Source organism: Equus quagga, chromosome 11 (assembly GCF_021613505.1).
Source record: "Equus quagga isolate Etosha38 chromosome 11, UCLA_HA_Equagga_1.0, whole genome shotgun sequence".
Taxonomy (NCBI): domain Eukaryota; kingdom Metazoa; phylum Chordata; class Mammalia; order Perissodactyla; family Equidae; genus Equus; species Equus quagga.
In genome coordinates, this window is record NC_060277.1 from 110,338,517 (window position 1) to 110,358,050 (window position 19,534).

Genomic DNA, 19,534 nt, shown 5'->3' on the forward strand with positions numbered 1-19,534 from the left:
AGACACGCAGACATACACACTAATACACACACAACACACACACGTAGGCACATAGACAGACACATCCACAGAGACACGTAACATAGATACACATAGACACACAAACACACATAGGCACAGAGATACACAGAAACACACAGACTGTCACACATACACACCATCCGGCCAGCTCTAGCACTGTCCAAGAGTCACAGAGGAAGTGCAGGGTTGTGGATTACACTCCGGACTGGGGAAACAGTGGAACTCACAGTCTGGTCCCCTTCCTAGCTGTGCAGCCCTGGGCGAGCCAATCTCCTGCTCTGAGCTGTAAAGCTCTTAGGGTGGTATTTGGGATTAAGATGCACAAGGGTCCATGAGTCTTTGGAAGTTGGAACTCACCCTGCAGGTGGCAGGGACTGCTGTGGCTGCCGGCTTGACTAGTCAGGTCCAAATTCTAACCAGGAAGCACCAGTCTTGTGCAGGGGCCTCGTCTGTCTAACTCACATTCTGTGACATGCCAGGACCCTGCAGGTCAGGGACCCAAGCGTTCTCTGCAAGGGGAGCGTGTGGGTGCAGAGTGCCAAGCTGGGGGAGGGGGAAATGGGATGGAGCAGTGGGGTCCGGTGAGGCTTGGGAGAGTATCTGTGGAAGGTGGGAGGCTCGCAGCAGGTGAGGGGACTCTAGGAACCCCCATTGGTCTACGTTGTGCCAGCAAGGGGAAACTGCCTCCCCCATTCGCCCTAAGTGCCTGCCCACATGCCCACCCCAGTGAGCTGGGGGCCCCTGGCTGCCAAGGGAACCGTGCTGAGAACACAAAGCACCAGGAGCAAGGAGGCCCTGCCCGGAAAAACAACATCCTGGCTGCTGGGCCAAAGCAGGGCTCTGTGGGAGGGGCTATTTTTAGCTGGTGAGGCAGCCGGGGCAGGACTTGTATGGCCTTGCTGTCTGCCTGCATAACTCACCCATTGTCCTGCCTAACTTGGGCTGATGCTGAGAGGCCTCTGTCTGCCCCTGCCCTCTGGACAGGGGCCTCAGAGAACCCAGGAGGAGTGGGCTGGCCTGGAAACACATCACCTTGGAGCCTCAGGGAGCAAGGGCTCCCCTTGAAAACCAAACTCAGGCATCCCAGGCCAGGATGGGGTTCCGGGGGCAGCAGGGCATACTGGGCCTTCCTGGGAGAGAAGCAGAAGCTCTGTTAGGGTGCAGGGCCAGGGGCTCCCCAGCATGGAGGCTGAGCACTGTTCCACTTGCACAGCTGGGTATGGAGATGTGAGGCAGATTCCAGAGGAGGACATAGGTCCCTTTATTGTAGATGTTCTGGGCTCAGGCCACACCCTGGCGTCTCAGCCACATCCCTCAAGAGCTGAGAAGGGATACGTATGTGAAAGAAGCACTAGGTCTCAAATTCTCCTGCCCACGCCCAGGAGTTGTGCCCTGCTCTTGGGGCTGTGGTGTCTGCATTTAATCCTGGGCACAAGCACCATAAGGCAGGTCCAGAACTCGGCTGTGGCACCGAGGATGAAAATAGCTGATGGGAACTAGGCCATCCACAGCAAACACTCGGGCAGCCAGAAGGACTGTGGGGCTGGACCCCTGCAGAGGAAGCCACCTCTGGCTGCCCCGCCCAGAACCAGGGAGTAGGGGTGCCTCAAAGGGCAGCACCCCACTGCAGCCCTCTCCTCCTGGGCCAGGGCTCTCCCTCCCAACAGGAATCCTGGGACTGGCGGCTCCGTTCCCTTCTCCTGCCTTTCAAGACCAACTCTTGAAAGAAGAGAAGTACTGGGAATTCTTGGTGGGTGGACAGGAGACCAAAGGAAGGAGAGTTGAAATTCATTGAACAAATGTTTATTGAGCACTGACTATGTGCCAGGCACTGTCCCAGGAACCTAGAAAAGGAGGGGTTGGGGCAGCCTGGCTCTGTCCCAGCTGTGGCTCTTTCTCCCTAAGACAAGGCCTGCAGGGGGACAGGGTTGGAGGGGCGCTTGAAGGGGCCTAGGGAGCCTCCTCCGAGAGGTGGAAGGCCAAGTGTATGGAAGGTGGAGGCCTCGAGAGACGAGAAGGCTGGGGATTTGTGAGACTCCAAGGCTGCGGTCTTCCCTGGGGCAAGACAGGGGGTGCAGAGGAGCAAGCTTCCCAGGAGCCGAGACAGCCGCAGGGCGCCCCACGCCCTCCTGCATCACCTCCTCTTCAGCACGGAGATGCAGGACTTCTTGAGGGGCCCAATCTGCAGGTGGGCGTCCACACTTTCCAGGAAGAAGGCAGGCTTGAGCCTGCGCGTGAAGAGCCCCGCAAAGTGGCTGTCCAGGCGGCTCTGGAAGGGGTCAATGGGGGAGGCCGGGGTGCCACTCCGGCGGGCCCGGGAGGCCTTCAGCCTCCGCAGAAGGCTCATCTTGCCGTCCCGCACGGCATAGAAGGCCAGGGCTCGGTCGGCGTATTCCAGGCAGATCCCGACCGTGGGCGAGAAGGGGTGGGGCAGGGGCGTCTCCAGCCCGTGGAACCAGACAGAGAAGCTGCGTCCATTCCACTGCAGGCAGCAGGAGTGGGCATTGCGGCCCAGCCGGCCCCGGTCGTAGGGCTCTTGTGGGGAGAAGTCTTCGGCCATGACCCCCACGCTGACCCATCCCTCGATGATCTCCACTTCCCAGTAGTATGTACCCCGGTCCAGGGCGCCCTCGCCCAGCACCTGCTCGCAGTGGGTGAAGCGGGTGGGCGACTCGGGGTAGTTGATGGGACACAGCACCCTCTTTACACCTTTGGTCCCAAACAGCTGCAGGAACTTGTCTGCCGTGTCGCTGTCCAGGTCCACGATGTAGGCAACTGCTCCCACAAACGGGAGAGAGACGCAGGGCTCAGGGCCAGGCTCAGGTGGGACAGCCCCTCCTCTTAGGTGCTCACCTCCCCAAACACAGCCTCCCCCCTCCTCTGCAACCAGCACGACTCAGCCCCGCTGGAGAGCACCCTGTGAGCCGAGCTAGTTCACCCCACAAACGAGGGAGCGGAATATAAGCCCTGGGTGCAAGGGCCCCGCCCAGCAGCCTTGGGAGGGCCCAGTGGAGCAGAGGGGAGAGCCCAAGTGTCTACTTACACTTGAGGAAGTAGTCCCGGGGAGCCTCACTCTCCAGGGGGTCGGTGCTGTCAGGGTCCTGGGACCCTGCGTCTGCAGCAGAAGAGGAGGCAGAGGGGAGGGGACTCCCTAGCGGCCTATGGCTGGCCTGCTGTTCCGGGTACCCCCCCCAAACCTGTGACCCCAGTTCCTTTTCCCCCACCTTCCTCTCAGCATCCCAAGCCATCTGGAGACAGGCACACGCCCAAATATGCCACCCTGTGCTCACATGCATGCCTGGTCCTTGGGTTCTGCCCCCTGCTCACTTAGCCCCTGGGCCTCAGCCCCTCTGAAGCTAGAGGGTGGGCTGGGAGAAGCCCCCCTGTCCCCTAGGCTGTGCCAAAGGGGCTGACTGGTCATTAGAGGGTGGTGGCTCTGGTCCCTGGCAGGATTTGGGTCCCACCCTGCACCAGGCACACAGTTTCCACCCTCTACTCCTGAATGGGCACCAGGCCTGGGGGCCTCTGCGGGGAGACTGGGGAAGGGTGAGTCACTTGGGGGGGCACCCACCTTCCGCGCCCAGCTTCTGCAGTCCGTCCTCGTCACTGCCCAGCCCCCGCAGCTGCTCCCACTGGCTGCTGCAGGCCGCAGTCAGCATGTCCCTCACCGCCCGCACAGCTTGGGATGACTTGGTGAAGCTGAGCTCCTTTGGGGGACCAGGCCCAGGGCCGCACCCTTCCTCCAGGGCCAGCCTGAGCGCCAGGAGCTCCTGTGCCAGATAAATGCCTATTAAGGCCCTGCTGGCCACAGTTCCTCCAGGCTGGGGTGAGACAGCTCTGCCAGGAGGCCGGCACAGCCCCGAAGGCCAGGCACTCACTGCCTTCTCTTCCCTCCGCCGCGTGCCTACCCCGTGTCTGTGCCCTCTCCAGCCCGAAGAGCTGCCCTCACCTGCAGGAAGCTGACCGAGTCGGCTTCAGGGACCTGACTGAGCTTGTGGCGGGCCTGGCTTAGCCTGCTGCGCTGTTCCTCCTGCCGCCGAAGTTCGCCCTGGGAACGGCCCAGCATGGTGGCCTCCCCCTCCTCGATGAAGCCCAGCACCTCTGTCTGGAACCCTTGCAAGGTGGCTGCAGCCTCAGCAAACAGCCGGCTCACCCTCTCCCGCTCTGCCGCGGCTGCGCTCTGCACGGGATGACAGTGGGGCAGTGATGAGGGCAAAGAACGGCACTGCTTTGGCTCCATCTTCCTAGACCCCACCTTCCCACCCTGCCCTCTTGGGGGGACAGTGGGACCAGTCTGAGCTGCCCCGGATCTGTACCAGGCCAAGGAGATGCTCCTGCACAGTGGGGACAGACAAGGCCCTGAGCACAGGCTTCTTTGGTGTGCACTGTACCACGCTGAAAGCTCACAGTCAGGAGCCTGCTGCAGGAGTGGGCAGGGACTGGGGTTAGGGTGGGGTCTGACCTTGATGAGGGCCACCGTGCGCCGAGACTGTGCAATGCCAGCGCCCAGCTCGTCCATGCGGTCCTCCACAGCGCTCAGGACTTTGGGCTGCTCCGCCTGTGAAGGACACCCTTCATGAGTACGGGGTCTGGAGAGGACACAGCCTTACACTGGAGTCCCGGGCCTCACCAAGGGGGAGGAAAGGAGTAACTCCAGAGTGGTATCTGTGCATAGCTGAGACTGGGAGTGGCCGTGATGTCCCACAATATGAGGTGTCTCAATCCCAGGTTGGTGGCATTCCCAAATGCCTAGGGAGAGTGCAGGCTGGTTGACCCTGGCTTGTCTGCCTTCCCTCTCTGACCAGTAGGCAAGTACAAGGCATCCATGGCCCTCAATGTTGCTCACATTCATTTGAGAACTTCCTTCAGTGGAGAAGAGGCAGAGACCCAGAGTATGGGTGTGTGTGTGTGTGGGGGTGCTGCACAAGAGGGCATTCAGCTGTCCTGGGGATGTCTGTCCCCAAAGAGTCTGTATTCCCAATCCAAGCCTGAAAAAAGGGAATTCCAGGCAAATCCCCTGGGTGTTATGAATCACCGCTCCAGGCAGGAGAGACGGAAAATCCCAAGGCCAGAGGCGCCAAGACCAGGCTAGGGGCCAAAGGAAACTGGGGGCGGAGGTAGCGGGACTGACTGCGCGCACATGCTCCCACCACAGGCCCCCGGAACAGCTGGACAGAGCACTCTGTGTGCTCGGTCCACCCTCTGCGGCACTCCTGTCGCCTGCCACACCCATCCAAACCCTCTGCCTCAGCCTAGGGCAGGTCTGAGCTGAGCCCCCGCATGACCCCTGCCGGGCGCATCAGCTGCGCTGCCGGAATCAGCCGCCTGGGACCCCGCGGGCCTAACCTAGCTCCCCGCTGCCTTTGACCCCCATCGGCCCCGCCTCAGCTTCAGGCCCCTGCCTGCCCTTTGCGTCCTTTACGCGTTCTCTCACTGGGTCCCTGCAGCCCCCCATTCCCATCTCGTGCGGAATGTCCCACAGCGAACGGATGATCTTGTCAGGGCTGGAAGGCACAGCAAAGATCCTCAGGTTAGAGGAGGAAATGAAGCCCCAACCCGGGAAGGATGGGGGTGGGAGGGGCGCTCCACGGCCCTCGGCCGGCTCGCGCGACCCCGACCCGTCACCCGCCCTGGCTCGCCGGCGGTGCCCGCGCCCCACCTCCTGGAGCGCGCGCTCCTGCTCCAGCGGCACGAGCTCGTGGCCCCGGTGCTCCTGGGCGGCGCAGGCCTCGCACAGGCATACGCGCTCCACTCGGCAGTAGCGCTCCAGCGGCCGCAGGTGGCGCGGGCACAGGCTCTCCTCCAGCCGGCGCAGCGGCGGTACCAGGCGGTGTCCGCGCAGCGCGGGGCTGCGCTCGTGCGGGCCCAGGTGCGCGGGGCAGAAGGAGGCGAGGCAGGAGAGGCAGGAGAGCGCGGCGGGGAGGGCGGCGCCCTCGGGGCACGCGTCGCAGCGCACCGGCTCTTCGCCCGTCGGCCACGGCTCGGGCGCGCAGGGAGCCGACGGCTCCGGGGTGCTGGGCGGGGCGCTGGGCGCCGCGGGCTCGGGGGCCGGGGCCCGCGCCGGGCCGGGGCCCCCGCCCTGGCGGAGCTGCAGCAGCTCGGACAGCGTGTGGTTCTTGCGGAGCTGCAGGCCGTCGGGGAAGGGCTCCTGGCACAGCGGGCAGCGGGCCGCGCCTCCGGGCCCGCCGGCGCCACCCGCGCCGCGGTGCGGCCAGAGCGCGCCCAGGCAGGTGAGACAGAAGTTGTGGCCGCAGGGCAGCGTCACCGGCTCCCGGAGTGGCTCCAGGCAGATGGGGCAGCTGAAGGGCCCGCTGCCGTCCATGGCTCCGCGGCCGCCGGGGCACCGCCTGTTCTGCCGCCGCCTGGGAGGGACCCGGGCCGTTCGCGCCGCGGCGCCGCCCCCTGGGACGGAGGCCAAGAGTCCGGCCCCCTTCTGTCCCGGGCTGGGACCGCCCCCCAGCGCCACAGGTCGGCCCGCCTGTCCCCGAACACCCGAACACCCGGCCCCAGCCCGGACAGCGCGGGGCGGCCTCCGGGCCCCGCCTGACCCCGGGGGGCTCCTAGGCCATGGCCCCCCTGCGCGCGGCGGCCCGCGCGGTCTGAGGGGAGGGCGCCGCCCAAAGGGCTGTGAGAGAGAGGGCAGACGGCAGAGAGTGCGGGGGCCACACTGGAAGGAAGCCGGGAAGGGGTTCACCTGTCCATGACCCGCCCCCCATCCTGCCCCTCCCCATGGCCAGGCAAGCTCACTGTCACCCAGCCCCTTTGCGCTCCAGACCCCTCTGTGGCACGATTAGCAAAGTTCCGGGTCGGGCCGCTGACTGCAGAGAAAAATAACTGCTGATGTGCGCGTGTTTTTGCCCCTTAGCGACTCTGTTTACCCACGGCCGGGAAGTTGGGCTTCTCTAACCCTGAAATGGGAAGTTGATGTCATCCTCCAAGTCCTTGAGGGGTTCAGGTCTGGTCCACCGACACTCCTGGGCACAAGTGGTGCGGGAGGTCTTCCCCGGGTGGAGGCACTTGTTAAGACATCTAATTATGCACTTAAAATGATGCATTGTATTCTACACAAGTTATAGCTCGATAATGTTCTGTTTAAAACAATAGAACAGCAACCAAATAACAAAGGCAGCCTTGCATTATAACCCAAAGTATAAAATAGTCATCCCTGAGTCCGTGCTGATATGAATAAATGACCAGATAAATGAATAAGTGAGGGAGAATAGACAGATTTCATGTTCAGAAGAATTCCAAATAATTTCTGTATCTGCTGCACGGTGGAGCATAACTTCCCACTCCTTCATTGTGGGTTGTGCATAGTAGCTTTCTTCCAAAGGGAGCAAAAGAGTCACTTTACAGTGGAGAAACCTGACAAACACAATCTCAGCCAGGTGATCAAGGTCAACGTCCATAGGGGTAAGTCTTGTTGACAGTAAGCACCCTTGATACGATGTGGTTCTCCTCCCCAAAAACTCATAACGCCAGTCGAATCCTGAATAACGCATCAGACAAATCCCAATTGAGGAACAGTCTACGAAATACCTGACTGGTACCCCGGACACTGTGGAGGCCATCAAAAAGAAGGGAAGCCTGAGAGACTGTCACAGCCAAGAGAAGCCTAAGGAGACAAGACAACGAAATGTAATGTGGATCCTGGACGGGCTCCCAAAAAAGAAAAAGGACATTAGGGAAAAAGTAAGGACTCTGAATAAATTATGGGATATAGTTAATAGGAATGTATCAGTACTGGCTCCTTAATTGTGACAAATGTGTCATGTAAGATGTTAACAAAAGGGGAAATTGGGGGTAAGGTATGTGGGAACTCTGAATTATCTTGGCAACTTTTCTGTAAATTTATGTGTTCTAAAATTGAAAGTTCCTTTAAAAAATATAGAGGGGCCTGGCCCCATGGCCAAGTGGTTGAGTTCGCGCGCTCTGCTTCAGTGGCCCAGGGCACGGATTGGCACCGCTGGTCAAGCCATGGTGAGGCGGCATCCCACATGCCACAACTAGAAGGACCCACAACTAAAAATATACAACTATGTACTGAGGGGATTTGGGAGAAAAAGGAAAAACAAAATCTTAGAAAAAAAAAATATATAGAATAATTGGGGCAATTCTTCCTACCCTCAGGCCCACAGACCTCCTGCTGGTGAGAGCCCAAAGCCAGAGGAATAAAGAGGTGAGGAGGGGGCTGTCCATCTATAGGTGGGGCTTAACCTTTCTTGTGTGCCAGGGCTCCTCTCCAAGCCTGGTGCAGCCTACAGACCCTTTTTCAAAGTAATGCTTTTAAATGTACAAAATAAAATGCATAGAATTCCATAGAACCCAGTTACATTGAAATACAGGCACAAAATATTAAGAAAACAAATTTGTGATAAATTTTTCTTTAACACAATAAATAACAAGATCTGACGGAGGCCTAATAATTACTGTATTTTTGAAATAGTGATGAACATAAATGATGTTTCAAATTCTCTGTCACCACTGTAATGTGCTATGAAAATATCTAATTTCTTAAAACCGCACATATACGGACAGCTAATCTTCGACAAAGGTGCCAAGAACATACAATGGAGAAAAGTCAGTCTCTTCAATAAATGGTGCTGGGAAAACTGGACAGCCACATGCAAAAGAATGAAAGTAGACCGTTATCTCATGCCATACACAAAAATAAACTCAAAATGGATCAAAGACTTGAAGATAAGTCCTGAAACCATAAAACTCCTAGAAGATAATATAGGTAGTACACTTTGACATCAAACTTAAAAGGATTTTTCAAAGACCATGCCTTCTCAGACAAGGGAAACAAAAGAAAAATAAACAAGTGGGAGTTCATTAGACTAAAGAGGTTCTGCAAGACGAAAGAAACTAAGATCAAAACAAAAAGACAACCCACTAATTTGGAGAAAATATTTGAAAATCATGTATCCGATAAGGGGTTAATCTCCATAATATATAAGGAACTCCCATAACTGAACAACAAAAAACCAAACAGCCCAATCAAATAATGGGCAGAGGATATGAACAGACATTTTTCCAAAGAAGATATACAGATGGCCAATAAACAGATGAAAAGATGTTCAACATCACTAATCGTCAGGGAAATGCAAATCAAAACTACGCTAAGATACCACCTTATGCGTGTTAAAATGGCTATATGCACTAAGACTGAAAATAACAAATGCTGGAGAGGGTGTAGAAAGGGCACCCTCATCCACTGCGGGTGGGAGTGCAAACTGGTGCAGCCACTACGGAAAACAGTATGCAGATGCCTCAAAAAACTAAAAATAGAACCACCATATGACCCAGCTATCCCGCTACTGGGTATCTACCCAAACAACTTGAAATCAACAATCCAAAGTAACAAATGCACCCCTATGTTCATTGTAGCACTATTCACAATAGCCAAGACATGGAAACAACCCAAGTGCCCACCGACTGATGATTGGATGAAGAAGAGGTGGTATACTATACACACACACACACACACACACACACACACACACACACACACACACACAGTGGAATACTACTCAGCCATAAAAAAGACAAAATCATCCCATTTGCAACAACATGGATGGACCTGGAGGGAATTATGCTAAGTGAAATAAGCCAGACTGAGAAAGACAAACACCAAATGATTTCACTCATATGTGGAATATGAACAAACACATGGACAAAGAAAACAGTTCGGTGGCTACCAGGGGAAGGGAGTGGAGGGTGGGCACAAGGGGGTGAAGAGGAGCATTTATGTGGTGACAGACAAGAGATAATGTACAACTGAAATTTCACAATAAAGTAAACTATTATGAACTCAAATAAAAAAATGAAATAAATCTAATTTCTATTGGTGACAAGTCACAGGTATTGCTAATACCACTGTGGTGTGTTCTCTCCATTTGTAATAGAAAGAAATGCTAAATTTCAGTTAGAGAACAGTGAAAATAAAGAAGAATTACACCCCCTGAAGACCCCAGATTAAGAATGTCTAATTTAGAGCCAGCCCTGATGGCCTAGTGGTTAGAGTTTGGTGCACTCCATGTTGGCGGCCCCAGTTCGGTTCTGGGCGTGGAACCACACCTCTTGTCAGTCAGTAGTTGGGCTGTGGTGGTGGCTCACATAGAAGACCTGGAAGCACATACAACTTGAATATGCAACTTTGTATTGGGGCTTTGGGAAGAAAAAAACGGAAAAAAAAGAAAAGATTGGCAACAGATGTTAGCTCAGGGCAAATCTTTCCCAGCAAAAGGAAAAAAAAAAAAAGAATGTCTAATTTAGAAAGATGCTATGCAGAGCCTCCTGAGGTCTTTCCCGGATGGAGGGAAGAAAACTAGGGTCTATTAAATGTTAAAAGAGAGGTAAGATCCACTTCTGGCGGATTCAAGGGAAGCAAGGGGGAATAATGGAGGCCCGAGTGGAGGCAGTAGCATTTGAGCTGGGCTGTCACGTCCTGCCAGGACTCAGGCGTGCAGAAACTAGGGTGGGAAAAGATATTCTGGGCAGACGAGAAGCAGAGGGACCCGGCCTGGGTGTGCCGTTTGGCAGGAAGGCGGGTAATGAGTTCCATACGTTAGTTTCCCCAAGGAGCACTTGATCATGACCGTCCTTTGCTTGCCGAGGCTCAGGAACAGTTTGGAGGTTCAGGCATCAGCAACCAGCCTACTCCAAGGCTCAGCAGCCAGGCTGCCTGGGCTTGCTGAGACCAGAGACCCACCTGGTCCTGGACGGGAGAGGGGTGCCACTCGAGTTGGGGGTGCTCAGAGACGAGTCCCAGCTGGCCCACTGCTCCCCACCCCACAGCCTGTTCAGGAAGATCCGCTCCCCCAGGGAAGCGTGGAGATGTGATTGTCAGGGTGGAGGCATCTTTATATTTTATTTCCATTATCATAGCTTTAAAGTTGCTTAATATATTAATCCTTTTTGAAATAAGTTGGCTCTTAAGGGGAAAAGGTAACTGGCACTTTTGAGGTCTGCAGGAGCATGTTCACGCCTGCATCTCACTCTGCCCCTGCGAGGACTGTGTCATGGGATGAGAAATGGAATTTCGACAGGCTACATATCTTGCCGGCGGTCACATAACTAGTCCTGCGGAGGAGGCAGAATTTAAATCCAGAAGGTGCAACCTGAAAATAATCCTAAACCTCATATATGACCCTGTCTGGCTGCAGTATTACTTTAAAAAAAAAAGTCAAACAGAAGCAAAACAAACAGGCAAAAGCAGCCCAGCAAAGGAGAGTAATTGGCAAGCCACTCCAGCTTTGCTTGCATCTTGCAAGAAATTGAAGTGGGTTCCAAGCCATGTCCCACAGTAGCACATTTTCCTTTATGCTTTTGGTGTACTTTAAAAAAATTGATTTTTATTTATTTCAAAATAATATATTCAAAGTATTTAAAAAGTAAACAAGTCCATGAGGCTTATAATAACAAAAACTGGCAGTCCCACCTACTCCAGCCTCTTGCTCCCAAGGACAACTGGTTTCAACTCTTTTAACTGTTTCTTTTAGCATTTACCTCCACATCGCTAAAGCACGTGCTTATAAGCCTTGAACATCTGTGTGGACGTTTGTGCTCATGTTTCTGGAGATTTAGATTCTTTATCACTTCTCTTTTGTGTTGAATTTCCTGTTGCTGGGATTCCAGGTTTTCCTTTCCCTTCATTGATTTACTTCTTTATTTCTGAAAAGTGCGTCCTCTGGGAGCTTTCTGAGAATGGATGCGGAAGTGTCTGCAAGTGCCTTTGTTCAGGCTTCATCTTTGATTGACGGTTTGGCTGGGTATGGAATTCTAGAATGGAAATCCTTCCCCCTCAGAGTCTCAAAGGCATGGCTCCACTGTCTTCTAGCTCCCGGTCTCATGCTACTTGAAGCCACATTTCCTAGAGGCACCATGCTGCTCCCCTCCATCCCTTCCTGCCTGGAGAAGAGCAGCCTCTTATTATCTTTACTCCTCACCTCTCCGGTGACCAACTCCCCCCACCTCCACTGGCCCCCAAGGCCCTGAAGGCCCCTATCTTTTAGAATCTCTCCTGCCCTCCCCTGCCCTTGTTCTGTCTATATGTGCTCATTCTCCTGACTCTGGCACACAGAAGCCCAGAAGCTGTGTGGAGTGGGGCAGAAATGCTGGAAACACCCATAGGCAACTCATGTGTCCCCTTTATAAATGTTACACCCCCAAATCTATCCTTTTTTTTTTTTAAGATTAGCCCTGAGCTAACATCTGCCACCAATTCTCCTCTTTTTTGCTGAGGGAGACTGGCCCTGAGCTAACATCCATGCCCATCTTCCTCTACTTTATATGTGGGATGCGTGCCACAGCATGGCTTGCCAAGCAGTCCACACCCGGGATCCGAACTGGTGCACCCTGAGCCACTGAAGCGGAACGTGCAAACCTAACCGCTGCGCCACTGGGCCAGCCCCCAAATCTATCCTTCTTTTTCCCTCTACACAAACGCAGTTTTTCTGGAGAGGAGGTGGAGTGTTCTGTCAGGACCAAGTGGACTGAGTGAATTTAATTTGAAGTAGCTTCCAAGAGATTTGTAAATGCTTGCCCCGCAGCTGCTGGAGAGGCACTGCTCCATGGCACACCCTATGAGGGATGGCAGCAGCCTCTCGTGCTACGTACATAAAGGTTAATAGTCATAACACAGAACACTCCCACAGAACAACATGGAAAGGACTAATGACCCGATGAAAAAGTAAATTCACAGAATAAATGACCCAAAACATTTTCCACCATGAAGGCAGAAAGGAGGTCATTCTTCCTTTCTCCGCTCTTTCAGAGGGTGGGCTCAGCCAGCTGGACATGTGTGTGGGGCTGGGACCAGGATCAGGAGGGATAGGTAGAATCTGTAGGACAGGGAAGCCAGCACTGAGGTCACCTGGTCAGCCCAGTCCTGCTTCCTGCCCCATCGGACCTTCAGCTCCTGCTGTTCAGCAAGGTCCCAACTGCCTCCTGCCACTGTCAGGCTGCCCAGTGTTGAAACCCCCTTCCCATGTCTGGGGAACTCCCCACCTTGGGAATCTTACTGGAAGCTCCTTGCCAAGGCTGCACCAGTGAGGCCTGGCTCCGCCCTTGGACAGAGAGCCACACGGCTGAGGAGCGAGGCCACAGGATAGAGTTTGCAACCATGGCTGCAGCCGGGGCTGGGTTACAATGTGGGAGAGAGATGTATTTTTTACAAATATAACAATATTTTGGGGCCGCCCTGTGGTCAAGTGGTTAAGGTCGCGCGCTCTGCTGTGGCGCCCCAGGGTTTTACCAGTTCGGATCCTGGGTGGGGACACGGCACCGCTCACCAGGCCACGCTGAGGCGGCGTCCCACATGCCACAACTGGAAGGATCCACAACTAAAATATACAACTATGTACTGGGGAGATTTGGGGAGAAAAAGCAGAAAAAAAAAAAAAGATTGGCAACAGTTGTTAGCTCAGGTGCCTATCTTTAAAAAAAAATTTTTGTTTTTTGGAGGTGTTGGTGCACGTACTATTCTTTAAAAAAATTTTATTGTGAAATATTTATACGAGTATATAAAACATATACATACAGTGTAAAAAGTTGTAAAAGCCCTCATAACCATCACCCAGACCAAGCAGAACATTTCAAGTAAGAAAATTACAGCAGCCCTACGGCCCAGCAACCCCACTTCCAGAAACACAGGCGAAACACCGGACAGGGATCGTCAGGCAAGCGTGTTCCTAACAGCAGAAACCGAACCAAGAGGAGCTGGCGCCGTGCTGGCACCTCCACCCATCGCTGCACGAACCCCCGCCCGCGGGCAGGGGCGAAGGCCCCGTGCTCAGAATGCTGACTCGGCTGGGGGGATGGGGGAGGCGCACGAGTCGGCCTGACTCAAGGTTGCTTCATTTTGTTTTTTTGTATAAAAATAGAATCTTCAAGTGCTGTTTTTCTGTCGAGTAATTCGACTTTATGTAATTTAACCTATGTACATAGCCATAAATATGGCCCAACTTCCTGCTCAAAAATATTCATCTCGGCAATATTTTTATAATCCAAAATAAAACAAGTGGAATGTCCAATGATGGGTAAATAAATTCTGATAGTCATTAGAATGACTCTGTATTGTAATCATTTGGGGGAAAGTTTTAGGAATGTGCGAAATGCTTATGCTAAATAAAAAAAATGCAGAGAACACAATTGTTTACAGAATGCAATCACAAGGATGTACAAAATAAGAGAGACTAAAACATACCAAAATGTTAAAGAGAAGAAAAGAGAGACAGGGAGGGAGGAGGTAAAAAGCACTTTTCTCTAGATTTTCTCCAGGAATAGTCTGCACTTCGCCTGCCCACAGGCTGATGCCGCTTTGCAAAGTCTATGCTGTCTCCAGGGAGGTCAACTCGGGTAGATCCATGTATTATTTTGTCTGCCGCACACTCTGTGGTGTGCATCGCAGCACATGTGCTCTCCTGTAGGACCAGGAGCCCCTGGGCACTACCCGAGCTTCTGAGGCCCAGCAGCACCCAGAACGGAGCTCTGCTTGGGGCAGGGGCTGCCCATTTTACTTCCTTCCTAGTCTCTGTCGCCTTTAAAGAGGCTGGAAAAATGAACTCCAGCTTGGGGACTCCCCCCCACCTCTCTCTCCAAGTGGCCCAGCCTGGTCCTGAGTCTGTCTTCTGGCCAACAGCTGGTCCCATTATAGCTGTGGCCTCGGGTCACCAGGCCAGGGGCTGGGGCAGCTCTTGGGCACACAGGCATGGTGGTACCTGTTCCCGGCCCAGAGCTCCATCCTGTGCCTTCTTCAGCTGAGCCCTGAGGCGTCTTCCTGGAGCCCTGGAGGGAGCTTGGCCTCGGGCCGATGGCACAAGGTTAGGGTCCGACCCTCCAAGAGCCAGAAGACAGGGTAGAGAGGCCGGGTGAAGACGGCATGGAAGGTGTGCAGGGGCTGTGTTTCAGGGTCCAGGCTGTAGAAGGTGAGGCAGCCAGAGGCCAGGTCCAAATCCACTCCCAGGAGCTTCCCTGACACTCCTGGGAGGCGCTGGGCCTCCCCATTGTGCCAGGCCTGGGCACCATCCTCCTGAATGCACAGCCCCCAGGAGCTGGACCCTCGGCCGATGTTGTCTGTTTGGGGCCCCAGCTTGTGTCGCATCAGTTCTGGGTAGGTGACACCCAGGGTTACTGAGTGGTTAGATGTGCGCACCTCCCAGTAGTGCCGCCCAGCCTGGAAGCTCTGGGCACACTGCACCTGCCAGAGCTGGAAGCTGTCTGGCCCAGCTGGGCCCCGGGGCTTTCGATGGTGCTTCACCTGCTGGTCCTGCCGAGACAGGTGGAGGTAGTGGTTGGCGCTGTCTGGGTCGAAGGTCAGATTGCGATAATCTGTTGGGGAGAGATGGGCTGAAGGTGAACGGGCAGGGTGCCTGTGCACCTCCACCATCCTGTCCCCAGAGATAACAGACAGCAACTGAAGCTCCAGCGATGACAGGATGCTAAACGTCTGCTAGGCAGACAGCAAGCTGAGCCAGTGCTGGACGTCATCACAGCAGCCAACCCTCGCTGCAGCCTCTGAGGTGGAACCTTCCATTAGCCTCACTTCATAAGTGAGAAGACAGGTTCAGAAAGGTCACCTAACTTTGTAGTAAGTGGAAGAATCGTGAGTGATCCCAGTTTGTGTACCCAGAATCTCCTTCACGCTAGACTGGCACCATGTGTAAGAGGTGTGCACCCTGCAACGGGTGTGCAGGGGGTGAGGCCAGACGCAGGGAAGGGCATGGAACAGACATCCTGGATGGGACAGGCACAGCTCGTGCTCCCCTCCCCCACATACTCATGTGTGCAAACAGGCACACACATACACGCGTGATCACAGTGCACACACAGTGCACATGCATGCACTCACACGCACATGCACACACCAGTGCACACACTCATGGGCTGGGTCTCCTTACTCTGCCAGAGTTTCCTCCTCAGTGGGCACACCGGGCTCGGGACTGTTGCCAGGGGGCCTGCGGCCTCTGGAGGGCAAAGCAGTGTTAGGGGAGGGATGGCGAGGGGAGCTCATGGGACGCTAGGCCTGACTCCACTCCCACCCTGATGGGAGGGAGAGTTGGGCCCAGAGGGGTAGGGAGAGATCTGGGGTCAGACTTACCCACGTGGCCCAAGTCAGCAGCCTCAGCGAGCACCCGGGGGTGGCCTCCCTTGTCCAGGAGGAGGCCACTCAACTGGCTGAGCAACTCCTTCAGACCACCCAACTGCTGATCTTCGTCCCACTGCGGAGGAGTCAGTGGCCCGGGAGGCCCCAGAGGTGCCAGGAGCTGAGATTCCTGAGCCCCAGAGAGAGGTGCAGTAAGCCCGGGCACAAGGGGCAGATACGCTGGGCCCCCAACCTGCTGCCCTGAGGCCTGGCACCTGGAGGAAGGTCCTGTCATCCAACTGCTCCAGGAGGTCCCGGATCCTGCGGTCATGGCGAGCCAGGGCCTCCAGGCGGCCCTGCAGTCGCTGCTCCTCATCCAGGGCCTGCGTCAGTGCCTGTGTCTTGGCCACCTCGATGTCCTTCAGTGCCACAGCCTGCCGCATCTCCAGGGCTTGCAGCAGGCAGCTGAACTTGCCAGAGACCACAGAGGCTAGTGTGCAGGCCGATCTCTGGGTGGGCACAGGAGGAGCCTATGGTGGCCAGGGCCAGGGCTGCCCACTGTGCTGAGGGGTGGGGATGTGGATGTCCCTGGAACCTCATCCCCCGGCTCAGCCCCTCACTCCCTGCTGCCAGGAGGCAAACTCAAGGTAGCTCACAGCTACTCCCCAGTATCCCAGGGACCAGCTGGCAGCAGGACATGGTGGGGTGCAACAGACAGGCCTTGTACCTGGATCTGGCTGCTTCGTTGCTGCAGCTCCTGTAGCTGGCTCTCAGCCTGGGTGGTCTGCTGCTGGGTGACCTCCAGCATGGCTCTCAACTGGGCCTGTGGTGTCCACATGGGAAAAAGTGACAAGAAGGGGCCTGAATTGGCTGTGAAGTCCCCCTCAATCAATCAACAAACACCTGCAGCTGCTGGGCACCCCCTCCTCATGTCACCCCAGGCGACACTGACCAGTGGGCCAGCACACAGAGCACCAAGATTGGTATGAGCCCCAGGAGGACTGAGTTGGAGTCCCAGGGAGGTCCAGACAAAGCCCCTTCCCCATCTGGAGCAGGGTGGCACATGGGCAGAACAGAAGCCTTGAGCCGAAGACCTAACTTCCAGTCCCTCTTGCATGCTGAGCAACCTGGGGCAGAGCACCCACCCTCTCTGGGCTATAAGGGTCCCCCCCGCGCCCCTGCTGCCAAATCAATAAATGGGAGCGATACCTCTGGCCTACGCGGCCTTGCTGAGAAGGGGAGGCAGCCCAGAACCAGTGCAATCTGACAAGTGGGCAATGCAGTGTGTATAAGGTGGGTGCTTCCAAAAGCCGGGTCAATCCTTAGCCCCAGCTTTGGGCATGAGGGGAAGAGGACACCCCTGTTTGGTTGCGACCCCTTTGGTCCCCTTGAGGATCAAAACGTTCTCCTCTCCTGGAAGCAGGATGAACGACCACTGCCTGCCTACCCAATGGTTCCCTGCACCTGGTCAAGAGCTTCAGCGTCTTGCTGCTTCTCCCAGCAATGCTGAGCGGTACAGACCCCCGCACCCCCCCTTCACAGACAAGGAAACGGGTCAGAGAAGTTGCTGATTTGCCCAAAGTCACCCGATTTTCCTAAATCCAATGTCTGTGCCTTTGTCCAGGCCCCACTGCCTCCAGGTTGCAAAACAGGTGAGTGGAGGAAGTAGGAGGGCTGACTTCTCCCCACGGACCGGACTGCACCTGCCCCCTCAAACTCCTCCAGCAAAATTCTGGCTCCTTTGGTCCCCCAGGTCTGGTTGCACCACCTGTGCTGCCTGCCTCCTCTCTGCTGTCGTCTACTGGCCTCCACTGTGGACTTTCATGCTTAGTGCACAGTCTTCGGTGCCAGAAGCAGTAACATCTCACTCTCTGTGACTTCAGCAGTCACAGGGGTTACCCTCCAACACTAGCTCTCGCTCCTTGACCTCCTCACCCGCGGAGCCCTTTCCTTCACTCCATCTCAGCCCTCACTCCTGTGACCTCACCCTGGGCCCGTCACCAGCGCTCTCTCTATTCCAAGCACGTGTTTTCTGACCACCACCTCCTTCTTTCCGGGAATACAAACATCCCAAAGCCGCCTCCGGCTTAGCTGCCCGCCCCTGCCCGGGCGCACAAGAGGGCAGGCCGGCTCCCCGGTGTGTCACCTCGCGCTCCCGGCGCTCGGCGTCCAGCAGCGCCCGCTCGTGGAGGCGACACTCGCGCACGGTGCACGCGCTGCACACGCAGCGGCCCTCGGTGCGGCAGAAGAGCTCGAGCGGCCGCCCGTGCCGGGGGCAGCGCGCCGCGGGGGCCGGGGGCCGGGGGCCGGGGGCCGGGCCCGGGCCGGGCGCGGCGCGCAGCACCTCGATCACGCCGCTCAGCGCCATGTTGCGGCGCAGCGGCGCGCCGTCCGGGAAGGGCTCCCGGCACTCGGGGCACGCCTTCTCGCTGCGGCCCCAGTCCCGGATGCAGGCCCCGCAGAAGTTGTGGCCGCAGGGCAGCGTCGCCGGGTCCCGGTAGACCTCCAGGCAGATGGCGCAGGTCAGCTTGTCCTCCACCTCCTGCGCGTCCATGGCGGCTGCGGGCGAAGGGCGGCCGCGGGCCCCTTAAAGGGACCGCGAGCTCTCCGGGTGGTGCCCGGGCGTGGGTGCGGCAGGGAGGTGCCTAGGGAGACTGACGTGACAGCCCTCCTTCCATGACCATAGAGCAGCTGCCACTCCCAGCGCCTGCCGGCTGCACTTCTGCCTACGCTTGGCTTCTCTTCCACGTGCCCCCACTCCCCACCCCGGCCAAGCCTCCGAGCCACCGCTGCCTGCCCCCTGCCACCCCAGGCTGGGAGTCGGAGTCCAGCTCTCTCCTGCTGTCCGGTCCCTCTCTATCTCGCTTCCCTAGACCCTAGACCCTTCATGTACAGGGGATCCGGCCCCCGCCGCTAGAGACAAGAACCTTGGGAACCTCAGCGGGCCTGCAGGCCTCCTAGCTGAGGGCCACCAGGGAACCTCTTCTGGGCCCCTCATGTGAAAATATGATAATAATAATGGCCATCACAGACCTCTCTGGGCTCCTCATCCGAAAATAAAAAAGCAGCATCTACCTCGCAGGGGTTTTGGCGATCAAATGAGACAGTGCTCGTGGGGATACCTGGCAGTATGAGCCCGGGGCACACGGCTAGTGCTCATTAAATGCTCTCCTGACCCGAGGTGGTCTGCTGCACGTTTTCTTCAGCTGAGTTTCAGGCAACTGCCAGATTGGGGTGTCTCCCTTTCCTAGGCCGCATCTAATTTCTGTTCTTTTAGAGTAAACAGTGAGGTGGGAATTTCTGGTCACCAAGAGACAGAGACAAATGTTTTTTTCATACACCCGTTTAAGGGAAACCCAGTGCGATCTCCACCTGTGCCTGGAATCCCCTCTCGGTGCTGCCCCTCTGCTGGGGAGAGCTCCTTGT

At 56.0% G+C, this 19,534-nt stretch overlaps 2 protein-coding genes across 3 annotated transcripts; both read right to left on the reverse strand.

Annotated features, from left to right (window-relative positions):
• Positions 1 to 1,808: 1,808 nt before the first annotated feature.
• Positions 1,809 to 6,486, reverse strand: TRIM47 (tripartite motif containing 47). The gene is made up of 6 exons (XM_046674232.1): positions 5,681 to 6,486; positions 4,484 to 4,579; positions 3,971 to 4,201; positions 3,593 to 3,791; positions 3,065 to 3,136; positions 1,809 to 2,796 (listed from the first exon to the last, which is right to left on the reverse strand). Exons 1-6 carry the CDS (start codon positions 6,341 to 6,343, stop codon positions 2,156 to 2,158), a joined length of 1,902 nt encoding a protein of 633 aa, XP_046530188.1. The 5' UTR covers positions 6,344 to 6,486; the 3' UTR covers positions 1,809 to 2,155.
• Positions 6,487 to 13,506: 7,020 nt separating this feature from the next.
• Positions 13,507 to 18,786, reverse strand: TRIM65 (tripartite motif containing 65). Of its 2 annotated transcripts, XM_046674866.1 has the most exons (6): positions 18,255 to 18,785; positions 16,836 to 16,931; positions 16,384 to 16,617; positions 16,124 to 16,298; positions 15,924 to 15,989; positions 13,507 to 15,354 (listed from the first exon to the last, which is right to left on the reverse strand). In XM_046674866.1, exons 1-6 carry the CDS (start codon positions 18,660 to 18,662, stop codon positions 14,780 to 14,782), a joined length of 1,554 nt encoding a protein of 517 aa, XP_046530822.1. In that variant the 5' UTR covers positions 18,663 to 18,785; the 3' UTR covers positions 13,507 to 14,779. The 2 variants fall into 2 exon arrangements, with proteins under 2 accessions (XP_046530822.1, XP_046530823.1); XM_046674867.1 differs by lacking the exon at positions 15,924 to 15,989 and having other exon boundaries at positions 18,255 to 18,786.
• Between the last annotated feature and the right edge of the window lie 748 nt (positions 18,787 to 19,534).